Source organism: Lepus europaeus, chromosome 17 (assembly GCF_033115175.1).
Source record: "Lepus europaeus isolate LE1 chromosome 17, mLepTim1.pri, whole genome shotgun sequence".
Classification (NCBI taxonomy): Eukaryota; Metazoa; Chordata; class Mammalia; order Lagomorpha; family Leporidae; genus Lepus; species Lepus europaeus.
The window spans coordinates 7899442-7925527 of NC_084843.1; the positions used below are offsets into that span (position 1 = coordinate 7899442).

The 26086-nt window shown below is 54.9% G+C and overlaps 3 protein-coding genes across 3 annotated transcripts; all 3 read right to left on the minus strand.

Moving 5' to 3' along the window:
- Positions 1-208: 208 nt before the first annotated feature.
- On the minus strand, positions 209-9088 carry BUB3 (BUB3 mitotic checkpoint protein). Its single transcript, XM_062214233.1, has 8 exons — positions 8981-9088; positions 8422-8616; positions 7938-8007; positions 6089-6240; positions 3506-3664; positions 1726-1903; positions 1266-1482; positions 209-278 (listed from the first exon to the last, which is right to left on the minus strand). Exons 2-8 carry the CDS (start codon positions 8614-8616, stop codon positions 263-265), a joined length of 987 nt encoding a protein of 328 aa, XP_062070217.1. The 5' UTR covers positions 8981-9088; the 3' UTR covers positions 209-262.
- A 3699-nt stretch (positions 9089-12787) lies between these two features.
- HMX2 (H6 family homeobox 2) lies at positions 12788-14532 on the minus strand. The gene is made up of 2 exons (XM_062215134.1): positions 14265-14532; positions 12788-13445 (listed from the first exon to the last, which is right to left on the minus strand). Exons 1-2 carry the CDS (start codon positions 14530-14532, stop codon positions 12892-12894), a joined length of 822 nt encoding a protein of 273 aa, XP_062071118.1. The 3' UTR covers positions 12788-12891.
- Positions 14533-24088: 9556 nt separating this feature from the next.
- HMX3 (H6 family homeobox 3) lies at positions 24089-25722 on the minus strand. The gene is given in 3 exon segments (XM_062215108.1): positions 24089-24184; positions 24186-24763; positions 25317-25722. Coding segments are annotated over 3 exon segments (1080 nt in total).
- Positions 25723-26086: the final 364 nt, after the last annotated feature.

Here is a 26086-nt window from a genome sequence, read left to right on the forward strand (position 1 = left end):
TTCTCAAAAGTGCAGTCACTGCCCTCCAATTTTGTTTGCCCAAATACCTTTAATGCAGCAAACCATCAAACCATCTCATGCACTTAAGAAATTGTTCATTAAAAAAAATTAATAAAAACCTCTTTTCCATTATTTTCAGGCTCTTATGATATTAAAATTAGTATGTTTCCCTGGCTTCTTTGTTAATAGTAATAAATCCACCACTGGGGAGTACGAATTGTTTTATTATCATCAACATGGCACTTATGTAAATGAAATCTTGTCAAGTACATGGTGACCTACAAGTTCAAAAGAAAAAAAGAAGAGCATAAGATCAAAATGGCTGGCCAGGACAAGAGACACAAAAGTGACAAATTAAATGCAAACATAGCCCTTTATCCAACAAGCCTCACATGCTAACACTTTTCTAAAGTCAAACCTGTAAAAACATGTATAATATGAATATTTAGTATTCTACTCTTTCTCAGAGGCTGAACTGATTTAGCAAAGTTACCATACCCATTTAATTCAAAAAGTATAGGAATTCTGAAAACTTTGTTATTCCACAAATACTCGGAATTTCCTTCAAGGGCCTGGAGGAGAAGCAAGAGAGGAAGAGGACAAAGACACTTGGGGAAGATACTTTACAGTTTAACAAATGCTTAAATGTTAATCTTCCCTCAAGCCTGGTGGAGATAATTTAAGTAAAAAAGCTTTGCTCTGTTAGCATTAAAAAAAAAAAAAAAATGGTTCCGCTCAGTCAATAATTATAACCAAGAACCAAAGACGTCTATGAAAATTTCAAAACTAAGGAAATCTGCTACTCCAGGCAAGGCCATATTACTCTGGATTTTCAGTAAAATCTGAGGGTCATTCACTTTGTGTAAATAAAGAAACAGCTGTTATGGAGAAGATTTTTGGCAATTCAAATCCTTAAAATATCTTAAATAGAAATTTGCTAAAATAAATTATTCTTGAATTCCTCAACTTAATTTTGATGCAATGAGCTAGTAATAACTCCAGAGATTCAAATAATAGAGCCTATTCAAGAAGAATGAGAGTTTGACATTCTTCTCTACAAAACAACTAGGCACAATTTTATCCATCAGACGTCTATCAACCTACGGATATTGAAAGCTTGGGAGAACAAGATAAAATCAACTCCAACCCTACAGTCAGCTGTAATATCAAGCAGGCATCAACAATGCTATTCATGAATTTAGAAAAATTAATAAATCCTGGGTTGAATGCAAGAAAAGGCTCAAACACAGGTGAAGCATACTCACTTGGGTTTTGTTTCTGCATCTGTCACCTGGCGAATGAAGATACCATCTTCAGGATGCTCCGTGTCATCCATTTCATACATATATGATGATGCTATTGCAAGCGTAGTCCCGTCATTACTGAAGGCAAGTGATGCGATGCTGGTGGGGTACCGATGGAACTGGCACAGTCGCTTTTTGTTAAATGGATCCCAAATATTTACAAATCCATCAGAACCACCTACAAGTAATTTCAAAATATTTGAAATGGTTCTTAATACCAAATACCAAAGTAACCTTTAATCTTAATTTTGTTAAAGTCATGGAAGAATTTTTTCCCTCAATACCAGGAGACTAAGCACAATTTAAAAAAAAAAAAAAAAAAAAAAAAAAAAAAACCTGCCTAAGCATAAAAACTGCTCAATTAACTTCAGAAATTATGTTATCTTAGTAAGCAGATACAAGTTAGCATGCCATACGTTACCTGTGGCGAATGTATTGTGAACGTTATGAAAGGAAATGGCATTGACAGGGTAAATCTGCTCAATGTTGTTTTCTCTCAGCCTGTGGCACTTGAAGGCATACTTCTTCTTCTGCACCTCAGGACTTGGGTCCAGGTACTCAACTGCCACTCGGCCTTCAATGGAGCTTAACACATACCCCTGACAAAAGGGAAACAAGGGGACAACAAGGGTGACACGGGTTCTAAAAAAAAAGCACTAATTCCAAATTCAATCCAGGTGGAAAGACTACTACTTCAGGAATCAAAAGAAAGCATAACCAAGTGTTAGCAAAGTTTTTACACTACGCTAACACAGTTATGACAATTCTACAACATAAGACTAATACCTGTTTTATAAAAAACAAAACTATCACAACTTGCTTTCTCCAGCATCTCCCGCATTGCAACCAAAAATGTCTAGTTATTCAGTCAAACCTAAACAAGAATTGTAAAGTGTTTTAGTGTCATTTATTTGTTGTCCTGTCTGGACTCAGATTTGTTCCTGCAGTTAAAATACACACTCCTGTGCTCCAGCCTCTTCACCTCTGACTCTAAGAAATGTGTTGCCTTCACCAGGGGAACCGATAATCCAAATCGACTGAGATACTCCGTCTTCCAACTCAGTCGCTCTGCCTCCTGCATTTACGTCAGCGAGTCAGGTTTACACACACACAGACCAGGTTTACAATTTCAAACTGTTCTCATCTTTCCTTGTACAGACAGCATGCTAAAAGGAACAGATAATAAACAAATATGCCGTCTGTTTTGTATCTTCATTTTTAAAAATCCTTCAAGGTATAAAAAAGATTTATTCCTAAAAAATGCTTATGAGATAAAAAAATTCAACAAAACTCAATTTCAACTTCCACAACAATGTGGAAACAGCCTTCCAAAAATTTCAGATGAAGAATTAAAAGCAATGTAATCAACGCAAGCATATTTTAATCACATATCAACTTCTAAAGTTTAGAATCACTGCAATTCTTATATCCAATGGAAATTCCCAATCTCCTGAAACAAAAGAACCATGATCATCATTTGAGGTACTGGCCTCCTGTGATAATGAGCCAACAGAATAACTAACTGAACTGCTTTACATTCCACAAGCTCTAAAGGACAGCCGTAAGATTCCAAGACTCTTCCTCTTGCAAAATTCCTATTGCAGCTGCCCATCCCAGCAGCTTCTTAGAACGGTAAAAGGGGGTGGGGGGCAGGCTGGGAGGCCTTCGAAGTGGCTAATAAACAGGCTAATCTCATTCAGTGATGATGACAGAAGGCGACCCATCCTGTACATCAAGAGTTACTCATTATATAAGGGGCACTGCCTCTTTCACACCTCAGTTGGAGTCCTTCAAGAAAGAGTTCTACTAGTACTGGGGTCACAGCAAAAAGAACAGTAGATTCCATAGACCTGAATTCCCAGATTTAAGTTTTAATTTACCAGTTTATAAATTAGAATACCTTCCAAACTCTTTGATTACAGTATACCCTTCAAGCACCCAGACCAGGATCAACAAAACTGAAAAATGTCCATTCAAGCCACTGGGTGAGTGATCCTGGACAGGTATCTTAACCTCTGTGAACATCAAGGCCTTCTCTAAAATGGGTGTTAAGACATTAGCTTGTGACAAAAAGTTGTCAAAAATATTAAATGAAGATATACCTAACAACAAATTCTAAATCACTACGCAAAAAATAAGCTTTAAAGGAAATGATCAAATCATTAATTACTATATGAGGTCTTTCCGGACGTTATCAGTACCTGTTTGTTGGGAAACGCTCGTATGCAGCGAGTCTGGTACTTCAGGCTGGACTCCCTGCGCTGCTGCACGTAGCCCATGTTCCGTAAGTCCCACACCAACACTCTGCGGCCTGCCGTCCCCACGATCAGCCGGTCTCCAGACACTGACAGGGTATATACCTTTTAAGAGAGATCAAAACTTGCTAAACATCATCTACTTGCCTGAAAATGGGAGTTTTGCCTCAAAACAAAGTCCATCTATTCACAAAACCATAAAAAGTTAGAAGATTAGATGCCCAAACACCAGTAGATGCCAAACACCAGTTGTAGACAGATATTCAAATCAAATAATTAACACAAAACAGCAAACCCAAGATATTCTTAAGATTCAATTCTTCAAAGTATCAAATAATGTATGTTGTAATTAATCCTGTGAATGCACTTTTGAAAACCTAATTCTCATTATTGAAACAAATTTCTCCCAGCCCATGTTTCACTCAGACAGTACAAAAGTAGAAACAAAACACCACTCAAAAATGAGACAATAAAGCCACAAAATTATTCAAAATACCTTTCAATAAAAAAAGCAATAAATTTCAAAGTTCACTTTCCACAACTATTTTTTTGAAGGAGGTATTATTTTGCAACTCTTAAAACCTTGATTTTTCTCCAGCTGTTATACTGAATAAACAGGCCATCGAAGGAAGAGTGAGGGAACCATCTTTAATTAGCTGATTGGCTGTTGTGGGTAGCATACAAACTCAAAATTGAAAGACAAGGACAATGGTCTGTCATATGGCAAAGCAAATTCTTGAGAACTGATATAATACTAAATATTCAAGACAGAAGTTCATCTTTAGAGAAAAATTCAAAAAGCATTTTATCCCTTATAATTGCCTCCTCCTCCTCACTATACTACCTTTAAATACCATTAAATCTGCTTTAAGCATCCCTTTTAACACATTACAGAATTTCCTACAAGCAGATATTTCATGGTTTATTTGCAAATATAAAGCTACCTGGAAGCCAAACAGAGGTAGCAAATTCAAAAAAAGAATGGCAAAAAAAATCTTCCTGATGATACTAAATAGTATCTTTAAATCTAGATTTTAGATCCTTAAATGTGATTATTCTCAATTTTAATTTAATCTGATATAATTATTTCCAAACCTCAAGAATTGCTATAAAAAATTTAGAGGCCCCATGACATCTCTGTAACATTCAGTTATTAAACCACATGGTTAATGATCACGAGTAAGCTAACTACAGACCATCAGCCCATCACGTTAGGGTAACAGTGCGATGCCCCAAGAGTCTCTACATATTGACCTCAAAATTCAACAATAATGTGACCAAAGGAAAAATAAGGATTTTAAAAGATTTAAAACAAATTTAATACAAGCAGATTTAAATTAAAAATGTAAAATTTATCCAGAAAACAACGTGTTTACAAAAAAAAAACAAAAATCTAAGATGTATAAAGTAGCGAACTTGAAAATAAAGAATCCAAAAACAGATCAATTTATAATAGTACAATCGTATCGGGAATTTTATCTTAAATCTTTACTATACAGGTGACACACAAGCTTCTCATAGTGCTTTCTATCCCCACTGATCGTAAATCAAGTGAAACCACTGTCATGCTACTGACTAGGTATATACATTTATCAAAAAAAGTATTAAAAAAAGTGACATAATGAACCTTGCTGAACCAATAAGCAGCTTGATTCAGTGTGGCTGTCCATTATATGATATTCTGTCAGCAATTTATCACAGCTCTTAACATGTTACATACAACCATAAATCAAAACTAGAAACAATGCAATTATTTTATTCTGAACAAAGGTCTTGCCAGTAGAAGATTCAACTGTGATGTGACAAAAATAATGGCTCTTTGGATGCACTCCTGTATATAATGATGGCTAACAGGAACTGAATAGTATATTTACACCAAGGAAACAGACTCAAGTGAAGGATACTTTTAAACTGCTAAAGCAGTCAATCATTAAAATTAACTACCACCTGATAAAGTCTGATGAGACCACAGCAAGAATGCTCAATTACACTTCATCTCACAGATCAAAAGGTTACAACAATACACAATGTTATGGTTTTCCAAAGCTTCCTTCACTAAGCCTTCAAACTACATCTGTCAATATTAAAAAACAGATAAAGACACAAACAGTAAAAGCCAGGTAACACATAATACTTTTCCCATGAAAAATACCCCATTTTGCTCTCTGAACAACAACTCAAATGAAACCTCAGGTCACAAATGGAAACGGTGAGGCTCTGTCCCATTTTCGGGCTTGGGCATGTCAAAGCCAACTGAAGCCTGTGTGTGCTACATGACTTCTCCCCAGTGCTGAGATGGGAAGCAGGTTCATTTACACTAGCACTCCCACTGCAGTAACTGACACCAAGGACGTTTATCGAAATCCAAAAACAAACTTTTCTTTCCACTAAAGCATTTCTTTAGAGCTATGTTTATAAAACCGACTTTGTCGATTCTCAACCTCTAAATCTGAGTATTCATGAAAAGCACAATAAGACAAATCACCCCAAGGCCTGTAATTCCTGTGCTAAGTATATGCAAAGACCTACCTTTTCAGGCTGAGAGAAGGTCCCAGCATTACACGGAGTTCTCGGATCCCACAATTTAACTGTCTGATCCCAACTTCCAGTAACCATCACATTCACTTCTGGACAGTACTCAACACATCTGATGGGAGCATCGTGGGTTCCAACAAGATTTTCTATTAAACAAAAAAAGAGAGAGAGAGAAGGGGAGAAAAACACCAACACCTAGTTTTACTACCTCATCAGCTAAACAAAGATTCCTCAAATGAACAAGTGAAGGCAACATTCACTCAACTGTAATCAATCAGCTTCATAACTCCGCGGAAAGGGGGGCACACAGAAAAATCTCTTCAGAACCACCAAGTTCTCCATTCCTCCGTCCACCGTGGAGTTCACAGCGCGGCACGCATCCAGGGTCCAGTGAATTTCAGATTATATGGTGGCGTGGCTGCTATTTGCCTCATCTGAATCTAAATTTCGTATGAGAAACCTCATTTAGCTCTGTACCTCTGCCTGACTCTAGCACATGGTCTGCTACACGCTAACTGCTCAACACCTGCTCAAGGAAGAAATGATGACTCTGGTCTTCTGTTGCGACAACACTTATCTTGAACATTAGACCAATGCTTCAGAGACTGACTTACATGGTTACAGGATTAGGAGAGCTTGGGGGTTAAGCCTTGGTGATTACTACACTTGGTTTTCATGGCAGGTCAAGTTCCCAATACCCAATTACTTTCCTTTCAATTTCAACCATCTCATTTACTCATTCAACATCTACTAAATACCTCTCATGTGCCAGTATCTGTGCTACCTGCTAAGGACACCAGAATGAACACTATGTGGTCTTGACCCTCAATCAGAAACTTTCCCTTATTTAAAAAAAACCTATCATTTAAACAGAAAAGTATTTCATAAAGTTTAGGGATGATCCTCAGAGAGTAAACAGCCAATTTCCTCAAGTTATAGCCTATAACTCTGAAAACCGTCTTCTAAGTTTGCTTTTCAGTTTTTCCCAAGTTTTCAAGCAAACAGGACCTAACCTTCAAACTAACTTATGATTTAGGCTACTGGCATACAGAACCAAACATCTGTAATTGTCACATAAGTGGCTTTCATGCAAAAATCTCTCATGCTTGGGTTTTTTGACCAAATGTGTGCACCTTCCATCTGTCTTCCCACTGTCCAACTCTTCTAAATCTGGTTCAACTGTGACGACCATCTCCTTCCAGGGTATCTGTATCTAATGTACATAAAAATAAACTCTCAGTAGAAACTTCTTCGCACTTGGTTTCCGTTCTGATATCTATTCTGCCCCAACGTCGCCATAAAAATTTAGGTAAGTCATTTCATACTAGGCCTTTAGGGAATTACTTACATAAAATGCGTCATCTTATCATTCGTTCAATAAAAATGCAACTGAAACATACTGCTAAATAAGTATACAAGCTGGGTTGACATAGACATGATTTGCTATTTTATAGCACTGATTTTTAAAAGCCTATCTTTTTGTAGTTTAAACTGAATTAGCTTCTGAAAAGAAAACTCTGAACCATCAGCACTGTCCTGGAAACTCCTAATGACAAATACACAGGGCCCAGGCCTTGTCTAAGGACAAGAAGGGCAAGGACACATCAGTCACTTCCATGAACACCTGGCAATGTGATTGTACCGAGTTTTATTATAAAAATAACAGGCATGTTTTGTGATAATTTAATGGCTATCATTTAACAACAAAAACAAAAATCCTTAAATTTAGGCCACTTCTACCTGCATCTAACTAAAGCAATTAAGGCTCTAGTCTCCCTAAATACACATTTATACCCTAATAAATGAGCGAAGAAAACAAAGCGGTGAAATGTGGTCGCAATACCTTGATCAGTGTTCAAATCATGCATTTTCAACTGATGATCTAACCCCCCACTCCAGGCATGCGTTGGATCCTAGAAAACAAAGTTCCGAACCCGTTACAACTCACGGAGCTGCAGCAATCCTTCCAACACCCTCACTGCCACACCAAAGCGTTCCGCTGAGGCTCTCAGCGACACCCACGGGGCAGACAGACCACACAGTTCAGGGATCGCCAAAACCATGCCAGCAAACGGCACTAACGGGCAAGCCACGCCGGCCGAGAGCAAACCGGCCCGCTTTCCCAACAGCCCAGCCTGTCCGGCGGCGACTTTCACACCTAACTCTGCGTCCGGACGCTTAGCAAGGGCGCCGCGCGCCTGAACTTGACACGGAAGACCCCCTTCCGACGTGCGAACGACCACGGGGGCGGGCCCGAGGCGGGCGCCGACGGCCCACGTCCCGCCCTGCGACCGCCCACGCCCACGCCCACGCCCCAGGGCACCTACGTAGAAGGCGCAGTCCAGCACGGCGCCCGTGTGCTGGTACTTGAGCCGCATGGAATTGGCGGGCACATCGTAGAGGCGCACGGACGTGTCCCACGAGGACACGAGCAGGAACTGGGAGGTGTTGGGGCTGAACTTCACCGAGGAGATGCCGTCCTCCGGCGGCTGGTTCAGCTTGAACTCGTTGGAACCGGTCATCTGCACGCACAACACGCCGCCGGTCAGTCCCCCGGGACTCCCCGGGGTCGCGGTCCGCGCGCGCCCACGGGGAGGGGCGGCGAGGAGTCCGCGCCTGCGCAGAGCCGGCGCCCGCCACGCGCGGGACCCACGCCCTCCCCCACCCGCGCGCGCGCCCAGCCCCGGCCCCGTCCACGCCGCCGCCCCGGCCCCGTCCACGCCGCCGCCCCGGCCCGCGACCCAGGCGTCCCCTCCCCTCCCCCGAGGCCCGTCCCCCCGGAGAGCCTAAAACAAAGGAGAAACGACGAAAGAGCCTTTCCGGTGTAAGACCCCGCCGGCGGCGAGCCTGAGGAACCCCCACAGAGCCCGCCTCTCTCCCGCGTACCGTGGATTCCCTTCAAAATCAACGTCGCCACCGCCCGCCGCTCGCCGCTCGCCGCGGCCGCCGCCTACTCGCTTCCCTCAGAGCACTCGCGGGCTGAGCGAAGGAGGCGGAGAGGAAGCTCCGGAGCAGGCCTCCCATTGGCTGATTTCAAACGCCAACGTCTCAGGCGAGGCAGGTGATTGGTCCGCTCCTCTGTGGCGTCATCCCGCGCACTCATCCTGTTCCGGCTCAAAGGGAAACCGCCGCTTTTCCGATCACGTGGTCTCACTTTGCCCACAGCGCTGAGGGACCCGTGCTCCTGCTGATCTAATGAAAACTACAACTCCCAGGGAGCATCGCGCCAAGACCTCGTTGACGCCCGCCTACGCCCGAGTGCAGCACGCTGGGAGATGTAGTCTCCCTGGGGCCGGACCCTTTGCTGGTGCCCTGAAGAGTAGGCGGGAAAGATGCTTTCTCCAGCTCTGCGCGCGGCACCCTCGCCTCTGTAGCTCTCAGGCACAAGAATTCCGTTGTGGTCCATACTCCTTTGAAGTTAAATTATTCTCTGCTCCCCTAGGCGCATATACGCCCTTAAAGTAGCCAAAACTGGTATACAGCGGGAAGTGTCTGCTCTAACCGGCTGCGCTATTTTGCTTGTTTTCCATAATCCTGGACTTTCTACCCCAGACCGTCTTAAGTGCCGCCGACCTCCCCCTAAGAACCCGTCCTCATTTATCCTACGCCCTCTCTCTCCACGCCCTCTCTGCGCGCGCTCGCTGGGCTGCGCTGGCTGCCAGGCCTGGGCAGGGGCTGGGGAAGCCTGCGTCGACCCAGACCACCCCCTGCCCTCAGGGCGAGGACCCTTCACTGCAGGGTCCGGCCGGCCCGCCACCCCCGGGCTCAGGGAATGAGCAACGACTGAGGCGCGGGACAGCGCGGCCACTGGGTCCCTCAGGGCTCCGCGACACCTTCCCGGTCAGTCCTTCCAGAATCTCGCCTTTTGCTGCCTTTTGTAAAGAAAACTTGTTTTGTTACGTGATTTTGTCCGGAGCGCGAGGCTCCAGCGTTTAGCTAGGAAGGCTTTAGTAAGAAAAGCGCCCCGAGCCCTGGGCGTCCACACACGCAGAGCTGGGCGTCCACACACGCCGAGCTGAGCCTGACACGGCACACAGAGCACCCCGCTTCTGCGGGGCGGTGACGTCACGGCCTCGGCCGGCCCTCGTCCTGTCCAGTCCTCACCCTGGGTTCTCCACCCCTTCTCTCTCCACGAGTTCTAGACTTCACAACGCAGCACCTGATGTCCATTCTAACTTCAGCTAAATAACCTTATCTCCTGAGTCACTTGGTTCCCTCCCTCGGTTGTTTGTTTAATTCCATCAGTGTTGCGCGATGTGGAGCATGAATTACCCACTAATAAAATCCGAGTGTATTTCATTAGCCAGTGTGTGCAGGATTCAGGTCCCTCCGGGCACGCGGCTGCAGCCGGATTCCATCTGAGTTCTAAGAAACGTCAATCTTTTAAATCCAGCTCAGAGCCTGAAAGCAGGCTGACGATTTTTGCTGATTATTCAAATGAATTGATAGTCTTGAGAAGGGAAATCCGGCAACAGTGTGGTCTTGAACCGCATTTTAAATCCAAACGCAACGTCCTGTGTGTGTGTATGCGTGTGTGTGCAATATTTAGTTATCTCTAAGAGAAAGGAATTCCTAAAAACTAATTACACTATTGGGTCACCTTTAATTGGCAATTTTGGATTAGTAAAAAAAGAGTGAAATATACACATTTTGACAAACTGGAAGCGACGTTCCCTCAAATGTTAAGGGCAAAACAGTGATTAAATGCACACAGTGACTAACATGGCCACTTCCTATAAGAGAAGTGAACCTAGGCACACAGTGACCCAACGCTGTTAAAACCATCATCTCATTAAAAAAAAAAAAACTGCAACATATTGAAATGCAGACGAAAACTGACAGGGAAGGACTAACCCTATGCACGTAGCTCCTCGTGTCTGCGTGAATATTCAAGCAGCAAAGTTGGGGGAAATCATTTAAAGAGGGTCATCTGGAGAGAGAGACCACCGAAATAAAGTAGCGCCCATAAGAAATCAGAAGCAAGCAGGCCCAGCGCCGCTGCGGGCTTCCCTCCCACTGCCCAGTGGTTAGCCTCGGCTCTCGCAGGTTCCCGGCTCAGTCAATCTGGCGTGAACTCGCTGAAATCAAAGAAATGCAGTTGAACCAACCTCGTGTCGGCAGTTAGCTCTTGCTAACTTCCTTCTGACGTCACCTTGGCATAGATCGTGATCTTTATGAAGTCGAATACAAGGAGGGGGAAAAAAATCTTACACTGGACCAGATCAGATTGGGGCTTTTGGGCCAAGCACTTCACATAACACTGCATATCGCTCAAACGTCTGCAGATATTCGGTTGGGATTTTCAGAAAATGTAGTGATTCGATCTCTCTCCAAGAGAAGTCTCTCCCGCCAACGTTTCCCCTCTGGAGGGTGGGAGCCGGCCTGGGTGCTGCGGCCCCCGGGGTCTCTGGCTCCCTCGCACTGGCTCCGCTCGCCCCCCACCCCCGCCCCACGCCCGCCCCGTGCCAAACCAGCGGCCTCCTACAAGCCCAGGCTCGCCTTTCCGAGGTTTCCCCGAGGAACAGGTGGCTGCGACCTAACCGGAGGGACCGCGGACAACGTGCACGGCTGTCCCGCAGCCGTTCTCCGCGCGCGGCGCCCTCCCCGCCCCGCGCGCCACGCGTCCATTCGGAGCAAGCCGCCGGCCGCTGCCCCGTGACCCAGCCATTGAGCCACGCACAACGCAAACCGCTAACAAAAACCAGTGAGTGCGGTTCGGAAGCGCCTGTGCCTCCAGATCTTGCCTCGCCTGGTCTTGGGCCTGGGAACCCTTCTGGGCCGAAGTGCGGCCTTGCGGCGCCCATTCCCGCTCGGGGCGGGACGCGCGGCCGCGGCACCGGCTGCGGAACGCGGTGCGGCTGCAAGCCGGTGGCGCCAAGGTTCGCGGCGAGCCCAGGGGATGACTCGCTGGGTGCAGGCAGCGCCACCGCCAGCCCTTCGCGCTCGGAGAGGAGACGCGCGGCCCAGCCTGCGCCACGTCCGGCGGTGCCCTGCTTCGGCCAAGCCCGGGCGAGCCCCCACCAGGCTCGTTCCGGGAAGGCACCCGCTCCAGCGACGAGGCCTGCCTCCCCGCTTTTGTCTGACTCGGAGCGGGCTCCGGGGCTGGACTCCAGCCGGGGTGCGCCCCAGTCCGGTGCTCAGAGGCACCGACAAGGGGTTGGAAAGGGAACGAAGCTCCGGCCACGTGCCGCCTGGGTGGCGCCAAGGTCCTGACCTTTGCCCCTTGGCCCCCGCCCCATCCCGCACGTGTTTCCAGCCAGCAGCCCGCAAGGCTTTCCACGGAACGGGGAGAAAACTTTGCGCGTGGCAGCGTGCCGGGCAAAAAGCCCTTGCGAAGTTAACAACGATGTTTAAAACGTTTTATTTTTTTTTCCTCTTTAAAAATATTTACAGATCTGGACTCTTACCCCTTTCGCCCCTACCCATCCTCAGGATGAGAGGCGGTTAGAGAGTTGTCCGAAGCCCCCGAGGGCCTGGCGCGGCGGAGCGCGCGTGCAGGTGCATACGTACAGGTGTGCCTACGGGGGCGGGGAGGAGGGCACCGGGTGCTGCCGGCGTTCCGACTTGGCCAAGACCCCCTTTCCCACCGCCACCACCGCCCACCCGAGGACATCCCCCTCCGAGGTGGGTTTTCAAAGCGCATTGGTTTGGGTTGGGTAGCAAGCAGGCGATCCGGCTCGCGGGACGCCGATAAATACCCGAAAGGATCAAAACGAAAAAGCAGGACGGAGGCCATAAATAAGAGCTAGCGAATACACATGGTGTATTTCTTCACGTCTCTGGCAGCTCGAGCCGGGTCAGTAGTCCAGCTTGTTGTACAGGTTGTAGAGCGGCAGGGCCGAGAGGCCGCCGCCCGGGTAGTAGAGCGGCGCCGGGAAGGCGAGCGAGCGCGGCACCGGCACGCGCAGCAGCGAGCTGTCCCGGAACACGAGCGGCATGCCCACCAGAGTCTGCGCCGACGCGTGCGCCATGTTGGCCGCCTCCAGCTCGGCCGAGAGCTGCCGCTTCCACTTGTTGCGGCGGTTCTGGAACCAAGTCTTGACCTGCGTCTCGGTGAGCTGCAGACTGGAGGCGAGGCAGGCGCGCTCCGAGCTGCTCAGGTAGCGCTTCATGTCGAAGGTGGACTCCAGCTGGTACACCTGGCTGCGCGAGAACACCGTGCGCGTCTTCTTCTTTGCCGCGCCCGCCTGCCGCTCGCCGCCGCCGTCCCGCGGCCGCTCGGGCCCGGGGGAGGGCGAGCCCGCGGGCAACAGCCTCTCTTTCTCCTCCTTAAAGTCCGGGGGCGACGGGGAGAGGAAAGGCGTGCGCTCCGAGCCCGCCGGCCCCGCGCCTCCGTTGCCCTTCGGGGTACCTGGGGAGCGAGAACAGAAAGCAAGGCATGGACTTGGGGCGCCCTGGAGACCAGGGGGATGGCAGCCGTCCGCAGGCTCGGTCCTGGCTTAGGGACCCCCACCCTCCCCTCCCTCTTGCGAGCACCTGAAGCTCCAACCCCTGGCCTTTAAAAAAAATAAAAAGCTACGGGAGAACTGAGTGACTGAGAGTCTGGGGTCTCCATGCGCACACCTCTATGGCAAGAGGGGGAGGAGGTCGGGAGGGGGACGCGAGCATCATTTCCAAAGGCGACTGCGCCCTGGAACCACCGAGCGGCCGGTTCTCGAGGCTCATAGGGCGGCCTCATTTCACAGGCCGTTTGGAAATCACGCGAAGGGCTAACGCGGAGTTCTCCTTCTCGGAGGTATAGAGAAGGCTCTGAACCGCACAGTTGTCACGGTCACCGCAGAGTGCTCATTAGAGGGACAGAGAGGGAGAGAGAACGCCCAGACCCGAGCTGCAGACCTCGTGTCTGCAAAGGAAGCATCCGATGCGCAAAGGGAAGGAGGGCAGAGCCGCGAGTTGGGCCGACGGGGTGCCCGACCCGCTGCGAACCAGCCTCCCTCCAATCCAGCCTTCCCAGCTCGCCCGAGGCGCACCGGGCCTGTGCTCCCCACTTCCTCCCCAGAGCCTGAGGGCCCGCTGACCCCACGGCGCGCGCGCGCCCCCTCTCCTGGGCCCGGAACCCCCAGCGGCCGCAGCTCTGACCCGAGGGGCCGCGCGCGGAAGTCTTGGCGGGGCGTGCTGCCTCCGGCTCCTCGCGCGTACTCGCGGCCGGCCGGCGACGTGCAGTCCTTACCCAGGCAAGGAAAAGGGATGGGGGGGTGGTGCTTGGGGCCCGGCTCCTTGGGGCCGTGCGGGTCTGGGCAGAAGCAGGCCGGCGCCTTCCAGCCGTCGTCCGGCTCCTCCTCCTCCGAGGACACTGACAGGCTGCGCTTCCGGGCCGGCCAGCCAGCCGGCTCCCGCGGCGTCTGCGAAGGGCCCCCGCCCAGGATGGACTGGATGGTGAAGCTGGAGACGCCACCGGCCGCCGGACACCCCTTGCCCGCATCTTCCTTGCTGCCCATCCTGGGTTCATAAGAAATCGGAGGAAACCAAGAACTCCCTTTAGACACGATGCGGGTGGAAGGTGGTGCAGACAGGCGGCGGGGAGGGGCGGGGTAGGGAAGCCAGGAGGAGGGGGCGTCAAGGCCGGCAAGGCGTCCCCTCCGCGCGGGGGGCACGCGGGCACCGGATGTTTGGCGGGGGTCCCTGCCCGCCCGGCTCTGGGTGCGCCCGCCCAGCCCGGGTGCGAATGCCCCTTACTCGCCAGCCGGCTCCGCGGGTCTCGGGCAGCGCGGAGGCGGCGCGGCCTCATTTGCATAGAGGTTACCAGAGCGCGGCCAATCGCAGCGCCGCCGAGCGGCCCCGGAAAATTTCAAAAAGGCCCGGCCCGGCGTGCGGCGCCCGTGCGCCCCCGAGCGCGCGGAAAGCCCAGCGGGCACCCGCTGCCCAGCCGGGGGGCGGCCGGGGCCGAAAGAAGCGCAGATTCCAGCCCGGGTCCCTGGCCTCTGCTGCAGCTAGACCCCCGGCCGTCTCCAGGGGTCAGGGCAGTGCGGGGCTCCGGGCAGGAGCGGCCCGACGCCTCGCCCGGCGAGGAGTCCTCGCGCCTCCGAGGGTCTTCCACGGGCTGCTCCCCGCCCCCATCCCTTTGCGCAGCCCTCTATCCTGCCAGCCCCGGCGGCCCCGCGTGGGGATGGGCGGTTTGCAGGCCCGTGTCCCCAGACTAACGCGCTCTCTCCAGGAGTACGGCGGGCTGCCGTCCGGTGCACACCAGGTGTGCCCATCCAGTGCACAGACCCCTCCCCGACACAGGCCCAACGGGGCTACACGGTCTTTGCGGAGTGAGGCGGAAGCCCTAGACCTGGGGTCTTGAGGCCCTGGCTCGAGTCTTAGCACCGCCATTGACCCATTGCATGAACCTGCACAAGCCTCTGCCCTTGCGCGTGGGTGAAACGCGTTCCCTAGCGCCTCCCCCCTTTCGCCGGCTCTGAGCATCGCCTCCCGTGGGAGGGGAAAGCGCTGCGAAGCCAGCAGCGCTGGGAGGGCACCCTCGGGCCGCCCTCCCGAGCCACAGATGAAACCCTTGTTGCAGTAAATAGCGGAGGTCCCGGAGTTGCTGTAGACGAGAGGCGCGTTGCTCCCGAGGAGTGCGAGATGTGGTGACCGGACGCGGCTTTAGAGTGGGGTAGAGTGCCCTTGTGCGGGAAACAGACCCTCTGAGCCCCCGTCTCCTCGTTCCTGAAATTGGGGGCAGCGATGCCTGTGTCGCCGAGGCTGTTGGGAGGGTCAGGTGCCCAGGCTGGAGCCAGGCACGCGGAGGAGCGCAATAAGCCATGGCTCCTTCCTCTGCTCCCATGGCCCCGGCTCTGGCCCCTTCAGTTCCCAGGTCAACTGTTACCTGATTTGGAATCATCCCAGCGCGCAGGGAAAAAAAAGTCACGGTGTGGGGCTACAGTCGTCTACACCATCCCCATGGGCACGGAGGCGAGGCGAGGCGCCTCTGAGCCACCCCAACCCCGTCCCTGGGGCGGACCCTGTCTCTGCGGCGCTCCCAAATGCAGCCTGTGGGCAGGGGGCACCCTCGAATCAGTGCCACGAAGATCCAGGCACTGCCGCCCCGCGACGGCGGGGTTCCTGCCTCGCCTGCGCAGAGCCCGGGGTATTGAGTAACGCGCTTATAATATCATTAGCCGCGGTGAGTTCCCGACGGCGGCCCTGCCGCAGATCTCCCCCTACTTAACTCCTCCAAGGGCTCCTTAATGGGCTAATTGATTAGGAGTCGGCGGCGCAGCCGGGGCAGGGCCGGGCGAGGGGCGGGGGCCAGAGGCCGTGCGCCGAGGCCCGGGAGGCCGGCGAGGGGCAGGTGCCGGCCTCCGTCACCGCATTAACCTCTTCAGGGCTCGGCGGCGGGGTCGAGACACATTACAAATGGTCAGCTTTAATCATGGTGTCAGCTCATTAACCCGGAAGGACCCGGCGCTGAAATACAATTTGTGCGTCTTGCTCCGCGCGGCCGCGGCACGGGCTCCCGGGCCATGGCGCAGCGGGGCCGGCGCGCTCCCGCGCGGCTGGAGGTGCGGGCGGAGGCTCTGGAAAAGCCGTGTCCGACCCCCGCGCCAACAAACCGCGGCCTCTCGCGGGCACCCCGCCGGGGAAGAAGACAGTCCGGGTCAAGGGGTGGAACTTCCTGAGATGCTAATTAATACTGGGTGCGGGGAACCTGCTGGAAGCCCCCGTCTTTCTTTATATCTCCCCGCCCCCATGAACAGGAGGGGTAACTGAGGCACGAGGCGAAAAAATGTGGGCGGCCCTGGCAGAGAACGCAAGATTGGCGCTCAAGGTTGTTCCTCCGCCAGTCCCACGCCCTTGGGAACTTGCGGGACAGGTGCAGGGGGAGGGAGTCTAAGGGCCCGCGGTATCCCGGGACAGCAAGCGACGGCGTGCGCGTGGAGCCTGAGGCGTCCGCGGCGGCTGCCGGACCTCCGAGCCAGTGAAGTCCAAGCCAGGAAGCTGTGAACCCTTCCAGCCTCTCCGCAGAGCCAGCGTGGGGAGTCAGCAGGCGCCCTGTGGCCTCGTATTCCGCCACCCCTGCCCCCCCCCCCCATCGGGGGTCCGGTCTACACCGAGGCGCCGCCTCCTCGTCCACACCCTGTCCACACCCTCCAGCTCTCCGGTTGTGCGCTCTCCTAGCTGCCCGCACGCACCTGCACTAACGCTTACGCGCTCACATTCCCTCCGCGTCACGCACACTCCGCCCTGAGCCAGGCAGGAGCGGCGGCGGGCGCAGGGCGGGGCAGGATGGCGGTGGCAGGGACCTGCCGACTCCCAGCTTTTCCGCCGACCGGATGCGGCTCTCCTGAGTCCCCTGCCGGGCTCCGACCGCTGGAACACGGATGGTGGGGACAATCCCGGGCCGGGGAGGGGGGGGGGCGCTAAGACATTCCCTCTCCACCCTCTTCAGACACATGTGGGGATCCCCGAGACTTCGCTAAGTGCGCAGAGGCCAGACGCCCTCTCCTGGGCCCAGCTGCAAAGCTGACTCCCGGGAACCTCTACTTCCAGGAACCCGCGTAGACCCCGCCACGCTCAGTCCTGCAGAGCGACAATCTGGCGACCCCACGCCCCTCCTCAAGCTGCCCACCCCCCACCCTGACTGCTGAACGGCCACACCCGGGAAGGCTACCCCTCCCCTGCCTGGCAGCGCCACCCCTCGACCCAGCCCCCTAGGAATGAGGCTTAACGGGGGTCCAGGAAAGATAAACTTTCTGAAGGAGCGCTTAAAGTTTAGGTCCCGAGACGCCACTGCTCACCAGTGAAGCGGCCCCGAGCAAACTTGCCGAAGCGCCTAATAAAAATTGATCCCGGGTGCTCGGCGGCGGTTGGGAAATAGGCTGGCTGAGCCGGATGCCCGTGGAAGAAGGCTTCCTCCAAATGACAGATGAAGTCATAAACAAGTTTGATCTTGGAATCAAGCTTCGATAAATATTAAACACAGCCTGCCCCCCCACACCTAACGCGACTGGATTATGATATATGGCGCGTCCGAACTTTAAAATAAGGAAATACCAGAGAAAATGATCTCAATAAATTTTCTAAGTATAAACGTTGATTATGTTTCGATTTTCATTCAAGAGTCTCTGCTGTTCCTTCGTTGGTGCAAATGACATCTCGCAATGGGCTTTTGGGGAAAAGGGCTCCCTATTTGAAAGAGAGCGCCCCAGAGGTGTACAATTTATGTAATCTGTGGCTGGGAATGAATTGTGTAATTTATTGGAAAACAGAAAGTCATGAAGATTGGATCAGCATAGCCGAGTCCCGACACCCCCCCCCCCCCCCATCCATCAAGTTCCAATTAACAGCCTAACCAGAGAGCTTTAATGGGTTTCCAATCTAGTGGCCTGATAGACTCATCAATTCCTCTGGGAGAAATTAAGAAAATCGACCGCCCCTTGGCGACGCAGTGTCATTCCTTTCTGCAACTATATGTCAAATTAAAAACACAATTAAAATTTAAACTGTTTCAATCAAAGGGTGCCCTGCAACCCTATGTTTCACTTAATAGAACTTTGATGAAAATCTGATGCGTGCACTCCATCACCAAGGGGGGCGAGGGCGGAGAAGGCGCTCAGGGGAGAAGGGGATTCTTTATATTTCTTGAAGACATCGGCGCGGGGGTGAAGCCGGCCAGGTGACTGCACCTGGCCGCTCCAGCCTCAGCGATGGGTGCCAGAGCGCGCTCTCGCTCTGGCTGCCCGGCTTTTCCTCTCGCAAACGCGAAGGGATCCTTTCGGAACCCCAGCTACGCAGACTTCCGGCAGTCTATCCCCGGAGGCGCAGCTGCCCAGCAAGGGATCTGTGCGATTGTGAGCAGAGTGCCCGGCGCAGGAACTCTGCAGCCTCCAGCTCCCGCACCTGCCCGACGCTCAGGCGGTCTGCGTCCCGCAGGTGGAAACGTGGGGCGGACTCCCCAGCGAGGCTCTAGGGCAGGGTCGCCCTCTGGGAGCCTCAGCTTTCCGCCCCCCCGACGCCTTCGGCATACTTGTGCAGGAGGGAACCGCCAGGGTGCCAGCAGCCCAAATCTCAACCCAGAATCCCTATCCGAGGCGCCCGGCAGTGCTCAGAACTACACTCGGCCCAGTCATCTCCGCGGCCCTTTCGTCTCTTGCTCCACCCCTCGACGCCCCCACTGCCGGTCAAAAGGTCAACATCAAGCGTACTGCATACCCAGATGGGCGTGCACATTTCCAGGGGCGCATGTCCAGGCGCAAGGATCCAGGCACCCGAAAGCCGGGGAGGACCTGCAGGTGGGGCAAGGTGGAGAGCAGCGAGTGGGCGGGCAGCGGAGAGGAGGAGTCGCGCCCAAGGCTCTAGGGGGGCCACGTGTACGTGCTAGGACAGGCGTTGTCCCCTGGGTCTGCCTGGTTGCGCTTTGGACCCCACATAGTGGTTTCTATGACACTCGAGGCCCAGTAGAGGGGTCTTTTTTCTAGCGGCTAAATTTGGAGCACTAACAGAGAGGTCCCCAGGCTGGGTCCCTGGACCCCAGGACTTGGAAGATCAGAAGAGATAGGGCACAATGGGGTCCTGGAGGCGGCCAGGGTTGCGCCCGGCAAAGGCTCCAGCCCCACGGTCGCTCTCGCGAGTGGAGTGCAGCTGCCCCACGCTCGCAGAGGGGCAGAAGCAGGGGTGCGTGCTCATCACCCCCGTATCGCGAGGCCTCATCAAAGCGCTTGAAGGTCGCTGGCGGCGCAGCCCTTCGGGCTCAGACCCCCTCCTCCCATTGCCGAGGCCCTAGCTGGCGCAGTCGCCGAAGAGGAAAGCGAATCCCACCGACCTTTCCGCCTCCGCCTCCGCCTCCTTCCCCGGCTCTACCTTGAGCCTCTCCAGCGAGGAGAGGCGCGCGCCCTGGGCTCACCCGGCTTGGCCTCGGGCTCTGGCGCGCCGGGAGCCTGCCGAGGGGCGTCCCGGCTCCGAATGAGCGCCAGTGGCAGGGGGCAGTTTATATCTGTCTTGCTGTTGTTTGATGTACACACATCTGCTCTATTTACTACCAAATAAAAGAAATACATCTGTGTTGCCAACAGAAACAGTTCGCAAGCTGGCTCCGCGGTCTCCCAGGGCCGGGAGGCGCTCAGAGCCGCAGAGCCGGGCACTGCGGGGACTTCAGCTGGGAGTGAAGTCCTGGCGGTAGGAGTTCGAGGGTCCGCGGTGGCGAGGTGGGGGGGCTCCATCGCGAGACACCCCGCCGGAGGATGAAGTTCAGCTTCCGGCGGCAGAAGTGGGAGCGCCACCCTGCTCGAAGCCAAATCCTTCCCAAGGTTCTTCCCGGGTGCCTTAGCCTGGGCCCACCGTTGGAACACTGGCTGTCCAGGATCGCCTTCGCCACAGTGTGATGCTAAGCACATATGTGGCTGGGCTGCCAGGAGCCCCGTGAAGAGGGTGCCGCAGGTGCTGGGTCTAGAGTGTGACGCTTCTGTCCAGTGTGAATGTATCCTGTGTGTTGTTTGCACGTGTGGCTGTTTGGGGGAGGCCCATGTCACTTGCTCTAACTTCAAGATTAATTGGGGGTACAGATGGGGAAAGATCTGAAGTTAGACCAGGCAGAGATATGCTGGGCTCCCCCCAGGGGTGTCGACCAGCCGGCTCAGTGTCCTTGGATAGAGGACACAGGCTGCTCTGGCTTCCCCCATGGAATGTCCAGGAAGAATTCCGCCCGACATCCTCCCTCTACGTTTGGTGAGTGGTTCCTGCAGAGGCAGCAGGAAGGGGCATCCTGGTGAGGGAAGAAGATGCCCCCCAGCCAGCTCTCAGGATGCCACAGTCTCGGCAAGTGGCTCCTTGCCCCCTCCTGACACCAGGCTTCCAAAAAGCCTGCAGTCACACCTAGGATGCTCCCTGAGTGGAGCAAGTTGTCTGCTCCACCTCCCTGCACACTGGCTCCACTCTTCCTACCATGACCCCCACCTGTCACGAGGGAAGTGGACCTTTCCCACCAGCCCTGCTTCCAGCCCTCCCAGCGCTGCCAGCCAGCACCACTCCCCTCCCCCAGAGCTTGTGGGAGGGGCGTGGGGGGGGACTCTGGGGAGGGCAGCCCGGCTCCCCAACAAGAAGGAAAGAAGCCGCTGGGAGCAGAACACAGGCTAAGCTATGTTGATGGAGAACCAGTTATTCCTCGACTTGGTAAAGACTGGGTCAGTCAAGAACCGTTTTTCCAGAATCCAAACAAATAAAGAAGTATTTTCTTGGCATTTGATTGCATCGCGTGCTGGCTGTAAAATCTAAGGCCGTGTTTGCTGTTGCAACATTATTTTTAATGATGCTGTTATTGGCGTCCCCCACAGTTAGTATTGCCAACAGTAAAAGGCATCACTCTGTTTGCAGGTAACACAAGGCACAACATATTTTGACCCCGAATTCCTGTTTATTTTTTCACTTACGACTCATGCCCTCATTTTTTTTTTTTATTCCGAACCAGAGGGAATAAAGAGAAGTCTGTCCTCACTGGGGTCCAGAGTAAATTTTTGCCATAAATACGCATGCTGGTTTATTTGGAGGCAGTTTTCCATCAACAGAAAACGATACTGATATTTCGGCCACCATAGAATTAATCGTGTCGGATTGAGTTCGAGGAGCCCGGCAAAGCAGCGGGCAAGGAAAAGCAAGCGCGTGCAGGCGCTCCCCAGCGGTCGCGCCCAACTCCGCCTAGCCTTGCCCCCTGGGGCTCATCGGCTCCCCACGTACTCAACCGGGGTTCGGGGTTCGCGGGTACACCCCAGCTTGCAGCAGGCGGCCACACCGGGCTGGCGAGGGGCGCCCGTTCAAGCACCTGCCTCTGCGGGGCAGACCTGCGGTTCCAGGCCGTCTTGGCACGCCGTGCCTCTGCAGGCTGCTCACCGAGAGCTGGGCGGCCCCTTGCCCGGCAGCACGTGCGGCACTTCCTGGGCCCGGACAGTAGTGGGAGGCCGAGCGTGGCCGCTCTGGAGGTGTTGGGGGCCGGTGGACAGAGAAGGGTCTGGCTAGGAAGGTACAAGGTCCTGTCTGTTGGCTACTCCAGCCAGACGGCCTCTGTTGCCAGGCCTGGGCGCAACAGGACAGCCCCCGCCCGAGCCGCCCCCGCGGAGCCGCAGCTCCCGAAGCCAGGTAGGGAGCACCCTGACCTGGAAGTGGGAGCCACGGTCCCGGGGCTGGTTGGGTTCCCCAGGGCTGCCCTCTCGCGGTCCGGTATCTCCCAGCCTGGCTTAGCGATAGGCCTGCAACTAAAGCTCACTCGGTCCCCTCCACCTCCCCAGGCGCTACTGGAACGACCACGCTCTTGGCCTGCGGACGAGCGCTGGGAGATGCCGGCCTAGTAGCGCTGGGCTCTGGAAGGGACGGTGGATCGGTAACCCAACGGCGGCCGCAGCCCCTCCGTTTAGAAACACCAGCTGTCTGTACGCTCGCGGCTGTAGCTTCGCGCAGCTCACTTTCTCAGGATGGAGCATGGGTCCTCACCCCTTCCCTCTTTGGGCGGCGCTTCCACGCTGCGGGAGCCACTACGGAGAGAGCGCCCCGGTGGCGCACAAAGCGGCCTCTGTCTCGGCCTCCTCCCGGATTACAGCGGAGGCCGCCGGGGGTGGGACTCAGCCGGAGCAGAGGCCGCCGGAGCGCGCGCCGGGAAGGCGTTCCGGAGACACCTGCTCCGGGGACAAGCGCCCGAAGTGACACACTCCGCCAACACGAAAGGCTTCGCTTTTTTTTTTTTAATTAATTCAATTTCACGACAACATTAAGTGTAACAATATTTTGTGAGGTTTTCTCTCTCTCTCTTTTAAAAAGGGTCTGAACCCGGGCAGAGATGAAGGTTAGCAAACTCGCAGAACAACAGGTGTAGCCTAGCAGACAGAAGGAAACAGAGAGGGTGGCAAAGCCGGGAGCCCTGCCGGTGCGGGGCAAACTTTACAAGAAATCTGTACATTTATCAAATAAGTTAAAATTCTCCTAAATTGATTGTCCGTCACTTAAAGCGCTCCAGTATGCCTAACTTACTCCTCAGAGCACCGCATCTGTCCTCCTCCTCTTCCTCCCCCCCTCCCCCTGCTTCGTCTTCTCTTTCTAAACGAATGATGGCGACTATGCGGTGAAAAGGTGAGCGTCCCTCCATGGAGAGAGGCGCAGGGTTTCAGGAAATTTGTTCAATATTGCACAGATCTAGGGACCACAGTTACAGAAAGGAAAAAAAAAAAGGCAAGGGGAGCGGATGACGGGTTCTTTTTTTTTAATATTGAAATCATCCTTTCAAAACAGGGAGCCAAGTCATGACAAGTAATATCAACAATAATTCAGAGGAAGTGAACCCCCCCCCCAAATAAATGCTGCTCATAAATAAGACCACTCGGATCAAACCCTGCGTGGACCTGTTGGGAGGGTTGGGTTCTGATGTTTGGCAGTCTTGTCTTTCCCTTTAAATACTTAATAGAAATCTTCTGGCCCTAAAGCCAGTCAGATGCAGGGGTCAGCTGCGGGGGAGGTCCTGGAGAGAAAGCGGTCGGAGGTGGGGTCCCAGTGAGGGGTTACTCGGCTTGGGGTGGGGAGCGGAGGCAGAACCACACCCAGAAACGCGGATACAAACATGGTTACCCTATGGATGCTTTCTTCCGTTGGATTCTGCAAACAGTGCTACGGAAAAATGAATGAGCCAGAGGGATCTGGGTTTCGCACTTATTTTCCTTCTATAAAAATAAGACCAAAACGCCACAGCACAGTGCAAACTTGGGGGGGAGGAGGGGCTGCACATCGTACAGAGCTTTCAGCCGAAATAGGTGACCCGGGAATGCTGTCTTTCTCCTGCTTTCTCTCAGTAGAACACGAAATCAAAAGTAAGAGGGGGAAGCGCCTCAAATCCATTGGGGACGGATTGCACGGAAATGCGTTGCAAATACTTACAAAACGCTACCGATTGGGGGAGGGGAGGCCGGGGCAGCGCGCCGCGTCGAAGCCCCGGTTCCCGAAGGCCGCTGGACGTCTCGGCGCCCTCGGCCCGCCCAGTCTCCTCCAGGGTCCGGGAAGGGGGCCGGGCGCTCCCTCCCCCTCCCCTGTCGGGCTTCAGACCGGCCGGAGCAGCGGCACGGACGAGACCACCGGGTGCGAGTAGTAGACCGGGTGCGGGAAGGTGAGCAGCGGCTGGCTGGCCGGCACCGGGGGCCCCTGCGGCCGCGGCCGCCGCGCCCTCGGCCGCGGAGTTCTCGTGGTAGAGGATGGGCACCCGCACGATGCGCTGCGCCGCGGCGTGGCTCAGGTTGGCCGCCTCCAGCTCGGCCGCCAGCTGTCGCTTCCACTTGTTGCGGCGGTTCTGGAACCAGATCTTGACCTGCGTCTCGGTGAGGTGCAGCGACGCGGCCAGGCCGGCGCGCTCCGAGCTGCTCAGGTAGCGCTTCATGTCGAAGGTGGACTCCAGCTGGAAGACCTGGCTGCGCGAGAACACGGTGCGCGTCTTCTTCTTGCGGCACGCGGGCTTCTTCTCCGGGCTCTCGGCGCCCTTCTTCCAGTCCTCGGCGCCCGGCGTGCCCGCCGCCGCCGCCGCGCTCGCCCCGGCCGCGCCCGGCGCCGCCTCGCCTTCCTTCTTGCCCTCCTCCGAGTCGCTTTCTTCCAGAATGATCTCGTCCGGGCTCTTGGAGTCCAGCTCCTTGGGGTCGGGGTCCGCCTTGAGCAGCGGCTCGGGGGAGTCGCGGTCGGTGCCCGAGGCGGGGGAGGAGTCTCGCAGGAGGGCCTTGTCCGAGGCTGGGGAGACAGACAGACGGACGCGCACACACACGCACACGCACAGACACGGAGTTGAGCGAAGCCCCGCGCCAGCCGCGAGGCCGCACCACGCCCGCGGGCTTCCTATCGGCCGGCTGCGCCCGCCGAGCTGCGCCGCGTCCCGGGGCCCCTGCTCCGGCAGCCGCCGGCGACGCGGCCGCTTCCCTCCAGGGCGCGCGGCAAGATCTGCCTTCGGCTCGGGCCCACCCAGGTCACCCCCTCCTCTCAGGCCGCGTCCTCAGCCCCCGCCGCCCCAGGCCTCCCTCTTCCAGCGCAAAACCACTTTTCGCGGGAAGCGCTGCGCCCCGGCTCCAGCTCCACTTCTTTTCTCACCAAGTGGGATTGGATTCCCGGGCGGCGCAGCCGAGCCCCGCGGGCCGGAGACGCAGACCAGGGGCGGGGAAGTGGAGAGGGACTTGGGGGGCGTGGGGGGGGGGGGGGGTCCCAGGGCTGCGGTGGGAAGCAGTGCAGGGCGGGGATGCGACCGGCGCGCGGGGAGGGAGACACCCAAAGTTCAAAGAGAGGTCGGTACCTTCAGGTCGCGGGAGGTGGCCGCCGGCGGGGGTCAGGGTGTAGGGGTACCACCAGGCCGGGGACCGCTCCAGGTAGTGCGCGGGCACGGTAAATCTCTGCGCCGGGATCTCAAAGCGGGGGAAAGCCAGGTCGCCCACCTGCGAGAGCGCGAAGCCCGCCGCGCCCTCCAGGGCCCCCTTGGCCGCGGCGGCGGCGGCGGCGGCGGCTGCGGCAGCGGCGGCTGAGGCCGGCGCGAAGAGCGTCCGTGGGGGCGGCTGCGGCTTAGGGGGCGGCCGGTGGTGGTCTCCGTTGAGCAGGTTCTTGATGGAGAACGGGGACTCCTTGGGCGCAGGAGGCGGGGGCGGCGGCGGCGGAGGGGGCTGCGCGCTGGCGGTGCCGGGGGCGTCCGGCCCGGGCTCCGGCATGGTCCCCTCTCCTCCGGGTCCCGGGGAGGGAGGGAGCGGGACAGGCGGGCGGCCGGGTGCGCGGGCGGGCGGCCGGAAATCAGACCATAAACGGAACTCAACTACGGGGCGCAAAGTCGGGGGCCGCCCCGGGCGCAAATCCAGCGGCGCGAGGGCGGGGTGAGGACCCGGCCGGGGCGGGCTCGCATGGGGGAGGGGTGCGGGAGGGCGGGGAGCGGCCCGGCCGCGGCACCCGGGGAGCGAGGCGGCTCGGCGGCGGCTGCAGCTCCCGGGGAGGAGGCAGCACGAGCAGTCCCCGGCTTGGGGCTGCGTCAGTCCGGCGCCGGATGCTAATGATGAAATCAAAATGTCATCCAAGTTAAAT

Excerpts from the sequence above, each read along its gene's own strand:
- BUB3 (XM_062214233.1), bottom strand. The coding sequence starts at position 8,616 with ATGACCGGTTCCAACGAGTTCAAGCTGAACCAGCCGCCGGAGGACGGC. Across the intron at positions 8,008-8,421 it reads TGCTGGACTGCGCCTTCTAC|GATCCAACGCATGCCTGGAG; the intron begins GTAGGTGCCCTG and ends TTTGTTTTCTAG. Across the intron at positions 1,483-1,725 it reads TCACAATACATTCGCCACAG|GTGGTTCTGATGGATTTGTA; the intron begins GTAACGTATGGC and ends AATTACTTGTAG.
- HMX2 (XM_062215134.1), bottom strand. The coding sequence starts at position 14,532 with ATGGGCAGCAAGGAAGATGCGGGCAAGGGGTGTCCGGCGGCCGGTGGC. Across the intron at positions 13,446-14,264 it reads CATCCCTTTTCCTTGCCTGG|GTACCCCGAAGGGCAACGGA; the intron begins GTAAGGACTGCA and ends CTCGCTCCCCAG.